The following is an 18,314-nucleotide window of genomic DNA, read 5'->3' on the forward strand; positions in this document are numbered from 1 at the left end:
TTGGAGATTAATGCATCTCTTATATAAAAACGGGGAGTAGTGGCAGTTTATCCCTCTTCTTCTTACCTTAAAAACTAAAGTCCTAAGTTGCTACACATTTTTTAAGCATTATTTTTCTTCTGAGAGCCTTAAACATAACTAGCTGCTGTTCTGTATTTCCTTACCTTGTGCCAACTATGTGTTCTACATCCTTTAAGCTACAAGTATAGTCATCCGTCCATGGTCAGAGGGGATTGGTTCCAGGATTCCCCATGGATATCAAAATCCATGGACACCAAAGTCCCTTACAAAAAAACGGCACAGTTGCTTATAAGTTCCCATCCTATATACTTTAAATCATCTCGAGATTATTTGTAATCCCTAATACAAAATAAATGCTATGTAAATGGCGCTCATATTGTATTTAGGGAATAGTGACAAGAAAAAAGGCCATACATGTTCGGTACAGATGTAATTTCTTTCCAAATATTTTCTATCCATAATGGGTTGAATGAAGAATGTGGAACCTGCAGACAGAGGACCAATAGCATTACCCCAACCCATCCAGTTCTCCAGATGTGGAAACTCATCTGCAGTTCTTCTGGACATCCATGTTTTTAGTCTCAGTGACAAATGCTGATACCATATGGCCAATAACTATCTTTAATTTTTATCACATTCAGTGAAGAATTACCATTGCTAGATCTATAATTTGGTCATTATAAAGGACACATTTGGGTCAGTAAGGAGGTGTGAGTAGAGGGCATTATCATGATATTATCTATAAAGGGAGAATTGCAACACATATTATCTTGGAAATACTCAAAATTCCACAGTTGATATGAATGGGATAGATATTAACGTGATTCTGTTTCTAAAATTTCAGTCCCTAAACTGGTCCTAACAAAAAATATGCTATCAAAAACACAAACTCATCAAATGTTCTCATTGAAAGTGATTTATTGTTATTATTATTATCATCGTCATTGGAATCATTATCATTAGCACAAAACTAAATCCAATATTAAAAGAAAACAAAACACACCCCAAAAGGATATGTCTTGCTGACAATGAGTCAGTAACATTATCTTCATATACAAGGTAGAGCACCCTGAGGATATAGACCATATCACAGCTTGATAATCAATTCAATAATTCACCAATATTATTGAGCACCTAGGCACAATGGAGAATTTAAAAATGCATACAAGAATCCCTGCTTTCAAGAAGTTTTACAGTCTAGTAGGAGGTATTGAAGAACATTAAGAACACAGGGCCACATTTGATCAGGGACATAATGGAAATAGTGCCATACTGATGTACTGTTGGAAAGGGGCATCATAAGAGACTAATATCACATTCAGTTAGGGGAAATTGAGAAGAGGCTCCATACAGAAGTTGGTATCTGAGTTGGGCTTTGAAGAACTAGGATTGTGGCAGGCTGGCCAAAAAAAGGAGAACTGCAGGCAGAGAGAATAGCTTGAGCCAAAGTATGACTATGGGTTAAGTTCATGGCATGTTTGGGAAGGAAACAATAATTCATTTTGGCTGGCATAGGGGTCCATTTAAGTAGGAGTGGTATGTTAATACACTGAATGGCTTTGAAGGACAAAGCTAAAATTTCTGATCTTTATGTCATAGTAATTCTATCTACATCAACAAAATACATAATTATTAGTAAAGGGATATGGTCATTTCACTTCCAGATTTCTTAGGGAAACTTGAGTGGTTTCTAGGCCATGTAATTTTTGCTATCAAAAATGTCCCAGCAGATAATATCAAGTGACCTATAGTAAATTTTTCTATTTTGCATGTAATTAAATCTCATTGTTCAAAGTCTATATTCATTCCATTCAGGGACCAAATTTCTCCACACTTCCATTTTTGGCCCCACCAGATCTTTTGGCACCTGATGAGATGAAGCAACCCAAATTTAAGATTTCCAGCCACAACTACTACCCTGAAACAAGGCCCTACAGCCTGAAGAAGGGAGAGTGATTGGGATAGAGGCAGTGAACAAAGTGACAATCTGAGAAGTTCTATGGAATCCCCATCCTCAGTGTCCAGAATAGTTCTTTGAAATTGGAGTTCTTCTCAGTTTGGTCTGGAGGACACCTGGAGTGGTCCCAGAACTCAGAGAAACTGAGTAAACTCATCTGTTGAACTGTCTTTTTATTAAGGAATTCCTTAAAGGAATGACATTTAATCTAGGTTACTAGTTACTTAAAGGCCTCCTGGCTCTGAGGCTACTGAAGCTGTGGATAGACTGGGGTGACTCTCTCTGACGAAGGGGTCCTGTTGGGTTTTGTCCATTCCCAACAGGCTGGTAGTTGGGAACTTCTCCTGTTCAATGACAGATGGTAAAGAATGGCTGCATTAGGTAATCAAGTCAAAAAGTAAGCTAGATAGGACCAACCATGGAAGATTGAGAAGAACAAAGATGCCACGGCCACACTTCCTTCAGCTAGTCAGTCTTTCAGCTCCTTCCTGGAGTAAGACTTCCTCTGCAGGAAGTCGTGAATAGCAGTAGTGAGACCCCATGTCACACTGGACCTTAGGATAACCAGGGAACCTCCTCGGTAGATCAGGTGTACCTTTCGGCCCCGAGTGTCCCACACATCCTGGGCAGAGGCCCACAGGCTCGGCATTCTCTGCCAACCAATATGGGACTGCATATTGGCAACCAGCACAATCAGAGGATACAGAACTAGACAGGTGATTGTTCCATTGACACTACCAGACACCAATGGAGGAACCCAATGGGGCAAGCCTTGCTCTGCCAAGCCATCCTGGATGGGATCCTTGAAAGAGAAATAGAGAGCACTCCCCAGGCTGTTCCTGACAAGGACAGGCCAGAAACCACGATAATAGCCCAGTGACAGCCGCCCCCACAGCCCATAAGAGTTGAATTCCTTGAGAATGCTGAAGGTGCTGGGGAAGCGAGCTTGCTTTCGACCATCCTGGAGCACATTTTGAACTCTTTCAAAAGGGCTGAGTGCCACAGCCTCTACCACCCCGGACATGAGCCCTGCAGCCCAGCGGTGTCCCAGGGAATGTGGCCCAACAGGGGAGAGAGAGCACAGCAAGCTATCATAAGTTCCAAATAGGAGAGTCCCTTGCAACGTCTTGGAGAGAAGAGGAGGGTAGATTCCCCGGTAAAAGTACTGAGGACCTTCATGCCAAAGCTGTCTCACAGCCTCTGACACTGCCATAGCATGGATCTGCTGCCGGAATACCACCTTATAGATAGGAAAAGTCAGAAAAGTGGACATAAAGTTGGAAATGGCCCCAAGAGTGTAAGCCTGGGAGTGCCAGTTTTTCTTTGCTGGAGCCTCTGTTCGTGTCCTGTGCTGAAGCTCTTTCCCGGAGGCGGAGTGGTTCGGCTCCCCCATACTGAAGACAACTGGGTGCAGCTGGAAGAAACTGGCAAGGTGGAAGGAGTTAGATTGACAATTTAAATCTGTTGACAAGCATTTTCATTGCTTGGTTAGAAATGGAGCCCCGAGAAACTCAAATCTAAGGAAACAAGCAACACTTGGGCCAGTTTCTGAGAAACAGGCGCACCCTTAAGAAAGAAATTAAGAATTTATCAACCTTAAAATAAAGATAGTTAGTTGTTGATAGTCACCTCTGGAGTATTTTTGTAACACAGCAAATATTCCAATATTCAAAGGATCATAAATTAAAATCAGGAAAACTGAGGAGGGATGTCTCTAAAAACTATCACATTCAACTTTCACTGCATAAGACTTTGCATTTTATGATCTACTAGACTGTTAAATTACTATTCTCTTTCCCAAAAAATTGTGTGTGTGCATGTGTCACTAGGGATTGAACCCAGGGCCTCCTGCTCTAGCACTTAGCTACACTCATCAGGCACCCTCAAATTTTCTTTCGAAAGGTGTTCAAAGCCAGGTGTGGTGGCGCACGCCTGTAATCCCAGTGGCTCAGGAGACTTAGGCAAGAGGATTGGGAGTGTGAAGCCAGTCTCAGCAACTTAGACCCTAAGCAACTCAGTGAGACCCTGTCTCTAAATAAAATCTTTTAAAAAAGGAGCTAGGGGATGTGTCTTGGTGATTAAGTACCCCTGAGTTCAATTCCCAGTACCAAAAAAGAAAAAAAGAAGTGTTCAAAAGTTGTGGTGCAACACTTCTTCTAAAAGTTGGTAGTTCCAGGTACATGGGGCATGCCTGTAATACCAGTGACTCAGGAGGCTGAGGCAGGATTGAGATTTCAAAAACAGCCTCAATAACTTAGCAAGGCCCTAAGCAACTTGGCAAGACCCTGTCTCAAAATAAAACATAAAAAAGGGCTGGGAATGTTGCTCAGTGGTTAAGTGCCCCTGGGTTCAATCCCCAATACTTAAAAAAAATAAATAAGTAAAAGTTGGTAGTAAATATGGGGAGGGGAGAATTTCCCCACCCGCTGTAGATTCCTGCCTAAATTGTAGCTGTCTTAGATCAATACCCTGTCCCCTCTCCCAAATGAGGGAAGGGAAAAGCAGCTACCCCTTTCAAGGGGCACTATTACAATGCCAAGAAGTTTAGCCCCTGGCAATTTCCAAGTTTAACCTTTAAGAGGAGTACCTATATAATAAAGCAGGGTTTCATAACCTCAACACTATTGACATTTTGAGCAGGATGATTTATTATCAGTGCTAGTACTGTGCAAGGTAGGAAGTTTAGTGGCATGCCTCATTGCATACCAGTTAAGACCTACCCAATGTGACAATTGAAATTTTCTCTAGACATGACCCTTAGTCCCCTGGGATACAAAACAGCCCTGGGTTTCAGAATCACATTACTAGAGGGAAAAGGTAGTGCAAACTACTAAACTATTAAACTATTAAAATGTTTGGAAGCAGGTGGAGTAGCATGAGAACCAACTTGGGAACCAGGACACATGATAGAACTTTGGGATCAAAAGGAAATGAGAGAGGCAGGAGTTGTGACTCAGTGGTAGAATACCAAGCACATGTCAGGCACTGGGTTCGATCCTCAGCACCACATAAAGTAAATAAATAAAATAAAGGTATTGTGTCCACCTAAAACTAAAAAATATTATTTTAAAAAAGTGGAAATGAGAACCAGCCATAGTGGCTTAAGACTGTGATCCCAGCTAATTTAGGAAGCTGAGGCAGGAGAATACCTTTGAGCCCATGAGCTGAAAACCAGACTGGTGTAGTGAGAACCTGTTTCAAAAAAAAGAGGGGGGGTAAGAAGGGAGGGAGGAGGAAAAAAGGAGGGGAGGAAGGAAATAAATAAAGCAAGCAAAAAGAAATGAATGCGGGGCTGAGGAGATAGCTCAGTTGGTAGAGTGCTTGCCTTGTAAGCACAAGGCCCTGGGTTCGATCCCCAGCACCCCCCCAAAAAAAAGAATGCTCAGTGCATACCTAAGGCAGTTCATCTGGAAGGCAATCAGGGCTCCACAGGGCTGAGAAGGGTGGCCAGCACTGGGAGCTGGCCTGCTGCAGAGAGGAAGCACACAGCTATCTGGGTGGGGAGCAGAGGGGGAGGGCATAAGGACCAGGCAGCAGTACTCACCTCCAGATTGACAGGAACAGGAAGCAGGGCAGGATTCTGCACTATGGTGGGGGGTGGCCTGGGGGGGAGGTACTGGGACACTAAATAAGTTAGCAGGCTATGGCCCATTCAGTAGGGACAAAGCAGGTACAGGCTGAGGTCCCAGGGAGGAGATGCCAGGTGCTACAAGAGACCCAAGCAGCCTTCCATGAGCTGCCACTCACACAACTTGCCTTGCACTGCTTGTCCTTCCAGAATCACCCCCATCAGCTCTGCTTCTCCCTGGCCTCTTGTCCTGTTCCATCTCTGCCCCCACAATCTCACCTTACAACTGCCCCCTCCTCTGAAGGAGTCTCCCCCATTTCTTAGTGGAGGGGGTGGAGGCTCCACCTCCTGTGCCCTGCCCATCACCCCTCTCCTGCCCCCAGCATTCCATCCTGGCCTTAAGCCTCAGCCTCCTTGAGCCTCAAGGCCAGAGGGAGACTGGCTGGGCCTTTCTGCCTCTGGCCCCTTAGGTGAGACCTTTCCAGGGGCAATGGCTCAAGAGGCCCACTCCTTGGATCCCTCTGGGGCAACTCTGGGCCTCTGGAAGCCACCTCCATCTCTCTAGAGTCAAAGGGGACCCCTGCCCCACATGCAGGTGGGAGGCAGCTCCACTCAGGTGCCCAAAGCCACAGGGGTCCCAACACTCAACTCTTATCAAAGGTCTTCTTTCCCGAGTCTTTTCTGCACCTAAATAAGGACAGGTGGTGAGTAAAATGTTTATCACCTCTGCTAGCTCAGAGTGTAGTAATGTTTTACTTTCTCCCCACCATTTTATAAATGTGGGTTTACTGACTCCATGAGGCAGGCTAATTTAGCAGAAATAAAATGGCTAGGATTTGGTAAACCAGCATTCTAAGAACCTGTTCTATTTTCAAATTTTTAATATGATCTTTAGAAATTCATTGGCACCTTGCAGCCTATATTCACTTTGGTTATACAATGAGGAGACAGGGCAGAATGCTCTGTAGGTATCCCTATAACTGCATAATTCATAAGGGGGGGTGAATATGGGGAAATTCAGTCCAATAGTTAGTAGAGGAAATTATACTTTTCTACCCCTTCCTTCTGCCATTTATGCAAATATTTTTGAGGAATTAAAAATAAAAAATAATTTAGAAACACCTGACCTTAAATATCTAATTCATCATTTTGTAAATACAATTCTATTTTATGGAGGAAAGGAAGTCCACGTTTCTCCTGTATATTTTTCTGTGAAGATGCTTTGGTGATGGACAGATCTGAGACTGAATCCTGCCTTCCTTACTTACTTAGTTGTGTAACCTTGGGCAAGACACTAGCTCTATTCAGTCTCAGATTCTTCAGCTACAAAATGGGGACCATAAGACTTACCACAAAGTTTGCTGCAAAGGTCAAAAATATAAGAGATCAAGTGACTGAGTGTCTATGACTTGGTAGCTTCAACAAAATGTATATAAAAATGCTTCCCAACCTTTCCATCTGTCACAGAGCATTTGCTCCTGCAGGACACTGTCAGGGCAGCTATAACCAGATGAAGTGGCATGCCAGAATAAACCTTGTGTTCATATGGGAGCCAGGAAAGACCTTTCTTCCATAAATACAAACATGCAACATAAATGATCCAGGAGTCTGTCCCTTTAACATGAATTCTAGAGTAGAGAATGGGCCTAGAGCTGGGCTTGAGCAGTTATCACCTGAACCCTATGAACTGCCTTCTGTTTACAAACTAGTTAGATGACCCCAGGGGACTCCAGACCTCTCTGACCAGTCTAGTGCAAATGGGTAGGGTACCCTGTGTGACCATCCCCAGATCCAGCTCAACATTTGTCCATTCATTTGCGACATCCTTGTCCAATCCTTTGAATAGCTCACAAACATGTATTGATCAATTAATAAGTCATTAAATCACTGCAGCTAGAGATGAATAGGATTTGGTGCCTGCCATCAAGGCCTTGAGAACTTAGTGGGTGAGACAGCTCAACAATGAGCTCCACTTTACTGGAAGACAAAATGAGTCACTAATCAAGGTCAAAGCAGAAAGACAAGAACAATGTGTTCCACTCAAGATAGGGGACACTCAATGCTGGCAAGGAAGTGGAGAAAAAAGGACACTGCTGGTGAGAACATAAATGAATACAGCTAATATGGATAATATGGAGGTTCCTCAGAAAACTAAAAATAACACTACCATATGATCCAGCTATCCTACTCCTGGGTATATATCCAAAGCAAATGAAATCAGCATCCCAATGAAGTACCTCATGCCCATGTTTATTGCAGCACTATTCACAGTAGCCACAACACGGAATTACCCTAACTGCCCATCAGCAGATGAATGGATAAAGAAATGAGGTACGTACACAATGAAATTTTATTCAGTCATAAAGAAAAATGAAATCCTGTCATTTGCAGCAAAATGGATGAAACTGGAGGATATTATGTGAAATTGGCCAGATACAGAAAGACAAGTACTGCATGTTCTCTCTCATATGTAGAAACTAAAAAAAGTCGACCTGAAAGTAGAATTGTGATTACTAGTGATTGGGGAGGGTGAAAGGAGGGTGGAAGAAGGGTGGGTGGATATGATCAATGCATACTGTATGCATAAATGGAAACATCACACTGAACTCCATGAATATGTACAATGAATATGTGTTAACAAAATATTTCTCTGAGGAAAGGCATCTGATTCAACCCTTAAACGGTGAATAGGCTTTTACAAAGTAGAAGAGTGAGGGCAAGTGTCTAGGCTGAGGAAGAGGCCTAAGCCACAGAGCCTTTAAAATGTGAGTGGCACAGGGGGCTGGCAGCAGACAGTGAAAGGAGATAGAACTGTGGCTGACAGAGGGGAGTCAATATGGAACGACAGCCATATTTGTTTTCCCCACTGCAGTGTGTTGCAGGGAACATACATGGACTTTGCAGTCAGGTGGCCCTAGGTTGGAGTTTCACTCTGCCACTTCCTAAATTCATAACATTGACCAAGCCTCTTCACCTTCCCGAGTCCCAGTATCATTATTTATAAAATTACTGTTAAGAAGGTTGCATGAGGGGCTGGGTTGTAACTCAGTGGTAGAGCACTTGCCTGGCATGTGTGAAGCACTGGGTTCAATTCTCAGCACTGCCTATAAATAAATAAAATAAAGGTCCATCAACAACTAAAAAAAAAAAGTAATTAAAAAAAATGTTTGCATGAGCCAGGCGTGGCGGTGCATGCCTGTAAGCCCAGTGGCTCGGGAGGCTGGGACAGGAAGATTGCAAGTTCAAAGCCAGCCTCAGCAATTTAGCAGACCCTAAGCAACTTAGTGAGACCCTGTCTTAAAACATAAAAAGGGCTGTGGATGGGGATTGGGTAAGCACCCCTGTGTTCAATCCCTAGTACTAAAATAAATAAATAAATAAAAGGTTGCATGAGATGAATCATATAAAACATGGTGGTGCATGCCTGAAATCCCAGTGGCTCAGGAGGCTGAGGCAGAATGATTGCAAGTTCAAAGCAAGCCTCAGCAACTCAGCAAGACCTGTCTCTAAATAAAATACAAAAAATGGCTGAGGATATGGTTCAGTGGTCAAGTGCCCCTGGCTTCACTCTTCAGTTCCAAAACAAAAAACAAAATAAGCAAAAACCTGGGGGCATAAACTGCTCTATAACTGATATTAGTAGTTTCATTTTTAAAATGGGTAATATCAAAAAGGCAAGATGACAACTAAATGATTCCAAAGGCTACCACTGGTGTAATGCATGGGTCATCTGCAGAATACTGCCCCCCCCCGAAATACTGGGGATCAACCCAGGGCCTTACACATGCTAGGCAAGTACTCTACCAGCTCTGCAGAATGCAATTTAAATTGCTTGTTTGGAAGACAGTAGAGTTTTCATGGGCTTTGAACCTTGCCAGCCCTGGGCTACAGTCCAGTAGCTCTACTTTCAAGTTGTGTGGCCTAATACAAGTTACTTAACCTTCCTGAAACTCAGTCTCCCTCTCTACAAAATGGGATTGCAATACCTGTCTCAAAAATGTTGCTGAGAAGCTTAAATGAGATAACAGATGGAAAGTTCCTGGCAAGGAGAAGGCAAGCAGCCAAAAGTTGCTATTATTGTCTCATCTGAGAGCTTTATCTTCTAACCTTCAAGCTATTAAAAGGTTTATTTGTTGAAACTGGAAAATATGGTCTCATTAGAACCATCATTTGGAACACACTCCCACATATGAGCCCAGAGATAAGGGATCTATATATTCAATTGGAGCAGGCTTGCAAATTTGCAATGTTGCTCCCAAAGCTGCTCAAAGAGACCCTTACTTTGTTCTAATGGCCCAACCCTTGTACCTTTACACAATTCATTTCCTTTTAGTATTTTTGTCAGAACTCTGAGATCTATTCTTGGTCCTATCTCATTCCATGCCCACCAGGTCCAATTGCAGATACCCAATTTGGAAACGAGGACAATAAAAACACAAAATATGAGTCAGCTGAGAGGCCAGGGTCAGATGTCATAGTACTGGGAAGCAGAAGCAAGAGTCTGAAGGATAGCCAAAAGCTACTGCCAGCCTCACCCCTGCCTGTACAAGATGAGCAACCTGTCTTCTTTGTGCCTCCAGCACTTTCCATCTTCCACCACCACTACCCTGCTGTTCCATCCCCAAGAGGAAGGCCACAATTTGGGGATAGAAGGTGCTTCCCTTCCAAATCTGGATTGTTTATTCCAAGAAATTCCAGATAACAAGGTTGTAAATAAGAGGGCAGAAAGAAACAGGTGGAGTACCTCAGTAGGTTGAAGTTGAACCCAACAGAGATGAAGAGCATCAGATTGTTCATTTGTTTCCAAGCATCAGGAGTCAAGAACAAGTCCCATCAAGGTCTCCTGGTCACAGGCTACATAAGGGAAGTAATACCTGCTCTCTAAGAATCAGAAGTCATAGAAAATGGAGTAGGTTTTCTACCCACTGGCTTCATGGCCCATTCACTCAGGACAGCCCTGCATGCTGTTTCCATGGAGCTGCTCCTTCTCTTGGGTCAGTGATGCCAAATCCAGCAAAGGAGAAGTCTCCTGAAGAGCTCACAGAAGGGCAACCTAGCAACCTATCCTTGAGCCAGGAAATGAAAGAGCTATATCAGCAGCACAGAGCTGTGGTGTGGGGGTTAGGTCAAATGGTGTTTCACTTCTCACACTTCTTCCTCATGTAGGAGTTGAAGGAAGATGTTATGAAGAAAGACTGTAGCAGAGTGGTTCTTAACTGTTTTGGGGGTGCAGACCCATTCAAAAATTGGCAAAGCTGTGGATTCAGAAAAATGCACAGAGTTCAAATTCTTTGCATGCAATTTCAGGAAGGACCCTAGGAAGGAACCTTTGCTCTGGAGTAACATTTCATGACAGGTATGCTATGGGCAGATATATTGATGACAGGCCCATTTACTTATAACCTTCAGTATAGTGTGGCACTTACAACAGTGGTCTACACCTCAGAATCACCCATAGCAATGGTTAAAAATACAAATCACAGTGCTCCCTTCTAGTCCACAACAATCAAAACCCCCAGACAGGGCCCAGGAATCTACATTTTGCAAAGCTCTCCAAGGTGACTCTGAGGTAGCCAGCCTGGTTCCCACATCTTGGTTAATAGCATGAATTCTGTATTCAGAAACTATTCCCAAATTTTGACTTCACCTAGTAATTTTAGGCAAGTTATTTCACCTCTCTTAGTCTTGTCTCTTTTGGGGGTCATAATGGGCTATAGAAATAATGTTATTTGTATAAACTGGCAGCTTGTTGTAGGGTAAAATCTAGTGTAAAAGAAAGGAAAAGAAATGTTTATCGGTTTCCTCTTCTGTACAATGGGTACCATAAAGATTGTCTTCCTCTTCTTCAGTTCCTTCCATTCCCACCTCACCCCCTCCCTCAGCACTACCATCACACCAAGGTTGCAGTCCAAATGATCTGATACTACTTACATAAAATGCTCTCCAGGCAGCACAGCAGGGCAAAAACCTGGCATCAACAGAACAACGGACTGGGGTGCAAAATCAGATGCTGCTACTTATTTACTGCACGATACAGGGCAAGACGCTTAAGCTTCTTTTGGCTCAATTTCCTCATCTGTAAAATGGAGATAACAGTCTTTACTCGCTAATTCTATACACTCCCAAATTGGTCCTCTCATCTTCACTTTGGCTTTTCACAACTAACCCTTAATATGACAGCAGAGAGAAAGGAGTGTTTACAAGGGACAGCCTTTGAAGTCAGACATGACGACTTGAGTGTCAGCTTTTAGCTCTGCACTTCTAACCATACTGCCTGGGTGTTTACGTCCCTCTCTCTGTTAAATGGGCACACTGCTACCTCTTTCCCAAGGCAACTGTGAAGACTAAATGAGATGTCCATGTAAGCACACTTGGAGGAAAGCGGAGAAAGCTTTTCCCCCCGTCCCCCTATACAAAGGTGAGGAACTCTCATTGTTCACTTGCTTTCTGTCCCACCTCGTGTTTAAAGCATCCGGTCTCAAAGAGCAGAAGAGAGCCGAGGCGGAAGGGGATAGGAAGAAGGGAAGCGAGGGGAAGCAGCGAACTCACGAATAAAATGTAAATGGGCCCGGTCCGTGGGTCCGAGCTGCACTTGACGCCGCGCTGGCTCCCGCGCCTGTCTGCCGCAGCCCCCGCCAGCCCGCTCCCCCCTCTCGCTAGCTTGAGCATCGGGGCCCTAGGCTGCGCGGGGAGGCCGCCCCCGCGCCCCGCTGATTGGCCACGCCACTGCTCGTCACTCTCCTTTGTCTCAATGGGCAGTGGCTAAAAGCAGCCGCCGCTGCTGGGCAGGCGGGCCGAGCTGGAGGGTGGGGGCAGCCGCGGCTGCCTTGGAAACCGCTCTGCCTAGACTCAGCTACCCTTCACTGGGCAGCCTTGCTGAGCCGCTGGCAGGGTCTGGCAGCCGGGTTCGTTTAGCAGCCGAGGAGGCGCCATCCTTTTCCCCTGCAGGGCCACAGAGACTGGAAGGCGAAACCGAACTGTGGGCGACGCCAGAGCATCTGTTGCCCACCTGCGGAGCCCAGGTAAAGGAAGGGGGAGCAATCGTGTGACGCAGAGAGTGGAGAGCGAAGGCCCACCAGTTCTGGGCCGGGCGGCTCCCTGCTTTGGAGAATCGGTATCTGCAAGGCAAGGGAAGGAGCACCCGCGTGACGTGGCTGCACTGAGGAAGGAGGTGGGGTTCACCTGGATGCGACTGGGTAGGATTTGCCTGGACTGGGGAGGAGGCATTTTCAGGGAGGTGTCAAGGGGCGTGAAAGAGGATTCTTAAGATGTCTGCTTTGAATCCCCTTTGCATCTTATCTCTTCCTGGAAAAAAAAAATCACGGAGGTGTGGGGGTATCTAATTCCTATTCCCTTTCTCTGTAGCAGTCCATCAAAACGGATTATGAACTTGAATTCTGTGTAGCCGATTGCAGAGCTGGTAGGCATATGGTATCCTGGGGGAAAATACAATAGGGGTGGGGGTATTCAAAACATGGGAAAAGGAATTTTCTGCCTGGTGATAGTGGAGGTGGGGGCGGGTAGCATGACGGGTGAGGTTGCTTCTGACGTCTTTGACCCTCCAATCCCTTCGCAGTGGCGCAGTCTCCAGGCTCTGAGCACCCGGATCTGCGACCCCCTGTGGACAGAGATCGACCATACCCCAGAGGCAAGCTCTCTCACTGAAGACACCTGTTGCAGAGGCTGGATGTGAAAAAAAGGCAAGCGCTAATTTCCCATCCCGGCTAAGAATCCGAAACAGGGTAGACTTTGAGAAAGGGATGTGATTGAGATCTAATCTCAATCTGAGTGATCTGATCTCCATCAGATCAATGGAGATTTTACTTATTACCATAAATCTGTGAGACTTACACCATTGTGCTCTATTTTGAGAACCCAATATTGGCTTCAAAGGTTTTCACCTAGAAGTCTAAGCAACAGTTCCTGCCCCTCCTGTTGGACAGGTGGGAAGCGATGGATATGACTGAGTAAAACACCTTCCTAGCACAGGGACACCCTGTTACTTTGGCGGTTGTAACTGCCAGTCTCCTGCAGGATAGTTTTAGGGAAATGGGCAGATAAAATACTTATTGGGGGGTATTCAAACACTTAAATAATGCTAGAGCAGACTGGTTCCCTGCAGCTTTATTGAATTTTTTTTCCCTTCTCCCTCTTACAGTCCCTACAAGGCACAGTCCAGAAAACTTGCTTTGGGTATTCCTGCAAATTAGGCTTTTTGAAAAGCCTGAGCATCTTGCATTCATATACCCCCGTCGTCTTCAGTCATGGCTAGCATCATCACACGCGTGGGTAACAGCCGGCGGCAGAATGCGCCCTTGCCTCCTTGGGCCCATTCCATGTTGAGGTCTCTGGGGCAGAGTCTTGGTCCTTTAATGGTCAACATGGCAGAAAGAAACATGAAGTTGTTCTCAGGGAGGGTGGTGCCAGCCCAGGGGGAAGAAACCTTTGAAAACTGGCTGACTCAAGTCAATGGGGTCCTGCCAGATTGGAATATGTCAGAAGAACAAAAGCTCAAGCGCTTGATGAAAACCCTTAGGGGCCCTGCCCGGGAGGTCATGCGTTTGCTCCAGGCTGCCAACCCCAACTTGAATGTATCAGATTTTTTAAGGGCAATGAAACTGGTGTTTGGGGAGTCTCAGAGCAATGTGACTGCCCATGGAAATTTTTTTAACACCCTGCAGGCAGAAGGGGAGAAAGCCTCCCTTTATGTGATCCGTTTGGAGGTGCAGCTCCAGAATGCTATTCAGGCAGGCATATTAGCTGAGAAAGATGCAAACCAGACTCGACTGCGCCAGCTTCTGGCAGGGGCTGAGCTGAATAGAGACCTGCGCTTCAGGCTTAAGGGTCTTCTCAGGATGTATGCAAATGAGCAGGAGCGTCTTCCCAATTTCCTGGAGTTAATCAGGATGATAAGGGAGGAAGAGGATTGGGATGATGCTTTTATTAAACGGAAGCGTCCCAAAAGATCTGAGCCAGTAATGGAGAGGGCAGCTAGCCCTGTGGCATTTCAGGGTCCTCAGCCAATAGAGATCAGTAATGCTGACTACAATGGCAACGTGATCGAGATAGATGATACTCTTGATGACTCAGATGAGGATGTGATCCTGGTGGAGTCTGGGGACCCTCCACAGTCATCCTCAGGTGCCCCTCCCCTCAGAGGCAGTGCCAGATCTCAGGATCAAGTTGTGATCATTGATCCTCCCAATAATTATGGGCCTCAATCTCCTTCTACCAGTGGTCGTTCTGGGAATAAGAATGATGGTCCTGGGGATATTCGTAGAATCAGGAAGCGAAAGTTCATAATTCGCTGTTCCTTTTGTGGTAAGGAGGGTCATTCGAAAGAAACCTGTGTCAATGAAAGCAACAAGGCCCAGGTTTTTGAGAATCTGATCATCACTCTGCAGGAGCTAACACATACAGAGGAGAGGGCAAGAGAGGTCTTTCGAGAACACAAGGATCCTTCTGAGCCACAGTATGGTGCTAGACCCAGCCCTAAATGAACCCTTAACTGCATTCAGAGTCTGATGCTTGGGAAATCGCGGGTGGGGTAATGGGGGGGGGTGCTTCTAGCTGCATGAATTAATGCACAATGCAGTTTTCCTTTGGGAAGCAAATGAGATCTTGAATACCAGCACAGTGGAGAGGGATGCCCTGACATCTGTCCTTGCTCCTTCCTCAGCCTGCTTAAGGGTCTATTCTCTCTGTGTGTCTTTCTTTGAAGATTTTATGCTGTTGATGAAGAGTATCTTAAACCTTACAAAAATGAAGAAAAATATAAAAACTAAAGTATAATTTACCTGGAAATCTCACCCCTGTTATAACCATTATCAGCCCTTTGATGAATGTCTTTCAAGATATTTGCTGTACCCGTGTGCCCAAATAGATATATGTATAGATGAAAGTGATCAAATATAAGTGCTGTTCTATACTGTGTATTTTTTCACCAAAAATATATCTTGTGGACTTCTATGTAATCGAACATATATATATTATATATAAGCATCTCATTTAATGTCTCTGTGATATTACTTTTGGTAAGATAAAGGAAAAATAAAACTAATTATAGAAGCTATACATGGGTTATTATACAGTGAGATGGGGCTTTTATCAATTTCATTTACAGATAAGAAGGGAAAGTGAAATTGACTAAATATCTCAACAAGAGCATCTTATCCCAACTGACCTTTCTCCTAGGTCATATAGACAACATCTGCACCTACTAGATAATAATGCCCCAATGTCCTCTAATGTATCCTGAGATACACTGTGTGGGGGAGGAACAAAAACCAGGTGTTCCCAAGGCTCCATTCCTGTTCATATTGGGAAAAAAAGCACATGCCCCTGCCCTGTATCTTGACCTGCGATTGGAGAGTGATGAAAGATGACATCTGACCTCTGTCCATGAGGATCCCATATTCCTTGTAGGTACATCAGTTCCCATCCTGAGCAAGGCAAGACTGATGGGGGGATGGCTTCATTTAAGGCAGGGAGCTGAGGGAAATGAATGTTGACCTGAGAACCTGAGGCAGTTCATCTGGAAGGCAATCAGGGCTCCACAGGGCTGAGAAGGGTGGCCAGCACTGGGAGCTGGCCTGCTGCAGAGAGGAAGCACACAGCTATCTGGGTGGGGAGCAGAGGGGGAGGGCATAAGGACCAGGCAGCAGTACTCACCTCCAGATTGACAGGAACAGGAAGCAGGGCAGGATTCTGCACTATGGTGGGGGGTGGCCTGGGGGGGAGGTACTGGGACACTAAATAAGTTAGCAGGCTATGGCCCATTCAGTAGGGACAAAGCAGGTACAGGCTGAGGTCCCAGGGAGGAGATGCCAGGTGCTACAAGAGACCCAAGCAGCCTTCCATGAGCTGCCACTCACACAACTTGCCTTGCACTGCTTGTCCTTCCAGAATCACCCCCATCAGCTCTGCTTCTCCCTGGCCTCTTGTCCTGTTCCATCTCTGCCCCCACAATCTCACCTTACAACTGCCCCCTCCTCTGAAGGAGTCTCCCCCATTTCTTAGTGGAGGGGGTGGAGGCTCCACCTCCTGTGCCCTGCCCATCACCCCTCTCCTGCCCCCAGCATTCCATCCTGGCCTTAAGCCTCAGCCTCCTTGAGCCTCAAGGCCAGAGGGAGACTGGCTGGGCCTTTCTGCCTCTGGCCCCTTAGGTGAGACCTTACCAGGGGCAATGGCTCAAGAGACCCACTCCTTGGATCCCTCTGGGGCACCTCTGGGCCTCTGGAAGCCACCTCCATCTCTCTAGAGTCAAAGGGGACCCCTGCCCCACATGCAGGTGGGAGGCAGCTCCACTTAGGCACCCAAAGCCTCAGATGTTCCAATTCTCTTATAGTTTTATAGCCCTTTATTTTTTCCCCTGCCCCACCCATATCTACCCATCCATAGTTTATCCCAAATCATTAGAAACATTTCATTACCTGCTTTTCTTGCTCACCAATTCTTAATTTTACTTTAGGAACATCATTGCATGATTTACCCAGATTTATCATTTATGTTGCCACAATTTCTCTCAGAAGCCATGTTTAAAAAATGCTATACCTACCATGGCACTTGTTTTCTCTGGAGTTTTAACTTCGAGGTTCCATATAGATTGTTGCTTTGAAATCCTGTTCTGGAATCATCCCCTTTTCTTCCCTCCCCATCATCTTTAGTTGTGTGAACTTGAAAATCTGAATTTCCATTTTACCAAAATATGATGCAAAGCTGATACTTTCCACTTCAATTTGTGCGACATTGACTTTTCCTTAATTCGGGAAATATGTACGCTCTCTAATAGGACATGGAAGACCTGGGCTGAATAATGGGGCTAAGTCAAGGAAGACTTTTAGAGAATTTTGTGTGATACCCTTCATTAAAAATTATCAGTTTTTCCCCTCCCTCCTCAGTTCATTCACATTACTCACTAAAAGATGAAAATTGCTCTTTCATCTGGTCAGGAGAAACCAACCTGTGAGTGACCTCATTTTGCATTATCTCCCTTCTTCTTGATATTGTTTTCCCTTGTTTCCATGACACCATTTTCATGGCTTCCCTCTCCCAAATACTTTTGGTGCCTAATTCTCAGTTCCTTTGTTGAATCTTCTTTATTTCCCTGATCCTAACACAAGGGCAATCAAAATTTAAATCATTATAACTGTGATTTACTGGAAGTTTATTATATGCCAGGTACACCAGGTCAAGCCCTTTAAATGTATTAAGACATGAGTTAGTATTATTTTTCAGTTCTGTTATGGTTTTAATCTTAAATGTCCCCCAAAGGCCTGTATGCTAAATGTTTGGTCTCTAGCCTATGAAACTATAGGGAGGTGGCAGAATCTTTAGGATGTGGGGCCTAGTGGTTAGAACTTAGGTCATTGAGAGCATGCCCCTTAGAGGGATATTGGGATCCCAGACCTTTCCACTCTCTCTCTGGTTTCTGGCCACAATGGGGTTTGTAAAGTTTTTACCACCACTTGTTTTCACCATGACGTACTGCCTCACCATAGGCCCAAAAGCAATGGGGACAAGTGGCCATGGACTGAAACCTCTGAAACTGTGAGCCAAAATAAACATTTCTTTTTGTTTTCCTGAGGCATTTTGTCATAGCAATGAAAAGGTGACACAATTTCTATTTATTATTAATTTAATTACTATTAATTGACACATATTTCAGATAAGGAAATGAGATGGAAAGTTAGGAAACTTACTTAGGTCATGTAGGTATTTAGTGCCAGAACCAGGGATGAGACATAGGACTCACTGACCCCAAAGCCT

The 18,314-nt window shown here is 44.9% G+C and overlaps 2 protein-coding genes across 6 annotated transcripts; one reads left to right on the forward strand and one right to left on the reverse strand.

The window, feature by feature from the left end:
• Positions 1–919: 919 nt before the first annotated feature.
• Slc25a53 (solute carrier family 25 member 53) lies at positions 920–12,190 on the reverse strand. Of its 3 annotated transcripts, none has more exons than XM_047536937.1 (3): positions 12,096–12,190; positions 11,478–11,622; positions 920–3,402 (listed from the first exon to the last, which is right to left on the reverse strand). In XM_047536937.1, the coding sequence occupies exons 2-3, from the start codon at positions 11,519–11,521 to the stop codon at positions 2,448–2,450; spliced, it is 999 nt and encodes a 332-aa protein (XP_047392893.1). In that variant the 5' UTR covers positions 11,522–11,622; positions 12,096–12,190; the 3' UTR covers positions 920–2,447. The 3 variants fall into 3 exon arrangements, with proteins under 3 accessions (XP_047392893.1, XP_047392894.1, XP_047392892.1); XM_047536938.1 differs by lacking the exon at positions 12,096–12,190 and adding an exon at positions 5,372–5,471 and having other exon boundaries at positions 11,478–11,613; XM_047536936.1 differs by lacking the exons at positions 11,478–11,622; positions 12,096–12,190 and adding an exon at positions 5,372–8,465.
• Positions 12,191–12,303: 113 nt separating this feature from the next.
• Zcchc18 (zinc finger CCHC-type containing 18) lies at positions 12,304–15,553 on the forward strand. Of its 3 annotated transcripts, none has more exons than XM_047536933.1 (4): positions 12,304–12,568; positions 12,912–12,966; positions 13,123–13,246; positions 13,705–15,553. In XM_047536933.1, the coding sequence occupies exon 4, from the start codon at positions 13,811–13,813 to the stop codon at positions 15,044–15,046; it is 1,236 nt and encodes a 411-aa protein (XP_047392889.1). In that variant the 5' UTR covers positions 12,304–12,568; positions 12,912–12,966; positions 13,123–13,246; positions 13,705–13,810; the 3' UTR covers positions 15,047–15,553. The 3 variants fall into 3 exon arrangements, with proteins under 3 accessions (XP_047392889.1, XP_047392891.1, XP_047392890.1); XM_047536934.1 differs by lacking the exon at positions 12,304–12,568 and adding an exon at positions 12,575–12,717; XM_047536935.1 differs by lacking the exon at positions 12,912–12,966.
• Positions 15,554–18,314: the final 2,761 nt, after the last annotated feature.

Source organism: Sciurus carolinensis, chromosome X, assembly GCF_902686445.1.
Source record: "Sciurus carolinensis chromosome X, mSciCar1.2, whole genome shotgun sequence".
Lineage (NCBI taxonomy): Eukaryota > Metazoa > Chordata > Mammalia > Rodentia > Sciuridae > Sciurus > Sciurus carolinensis.

What these genes read in the sequence shown, in the direction of transcription:
- Slc25a53 (XM_047536936.1), bottom strand. Translation starts at nt 5,499, where the DNA reads ATGCCCTCCCCCTCTGCTCCCCACCCAGATAGCTGTGTGCTTCCTCTC. An exon ending in TTCCAGATGAACTGCCTTAG is followed by an intron (nt 3,403 to 5,371) that starts GTATGCACTGAG and finishes CCACCTTGCCAG; the next exon opens with TTTCTTCCAGCTGCACCCAG.
- Zcchc18 (XM_047536933.1), top strand. Translation starts at nt 13,811, where the DNA reads ATGGCTAGCATCATCACACGCGTGGGTAACAGCCGGCGGCAGAATGCG.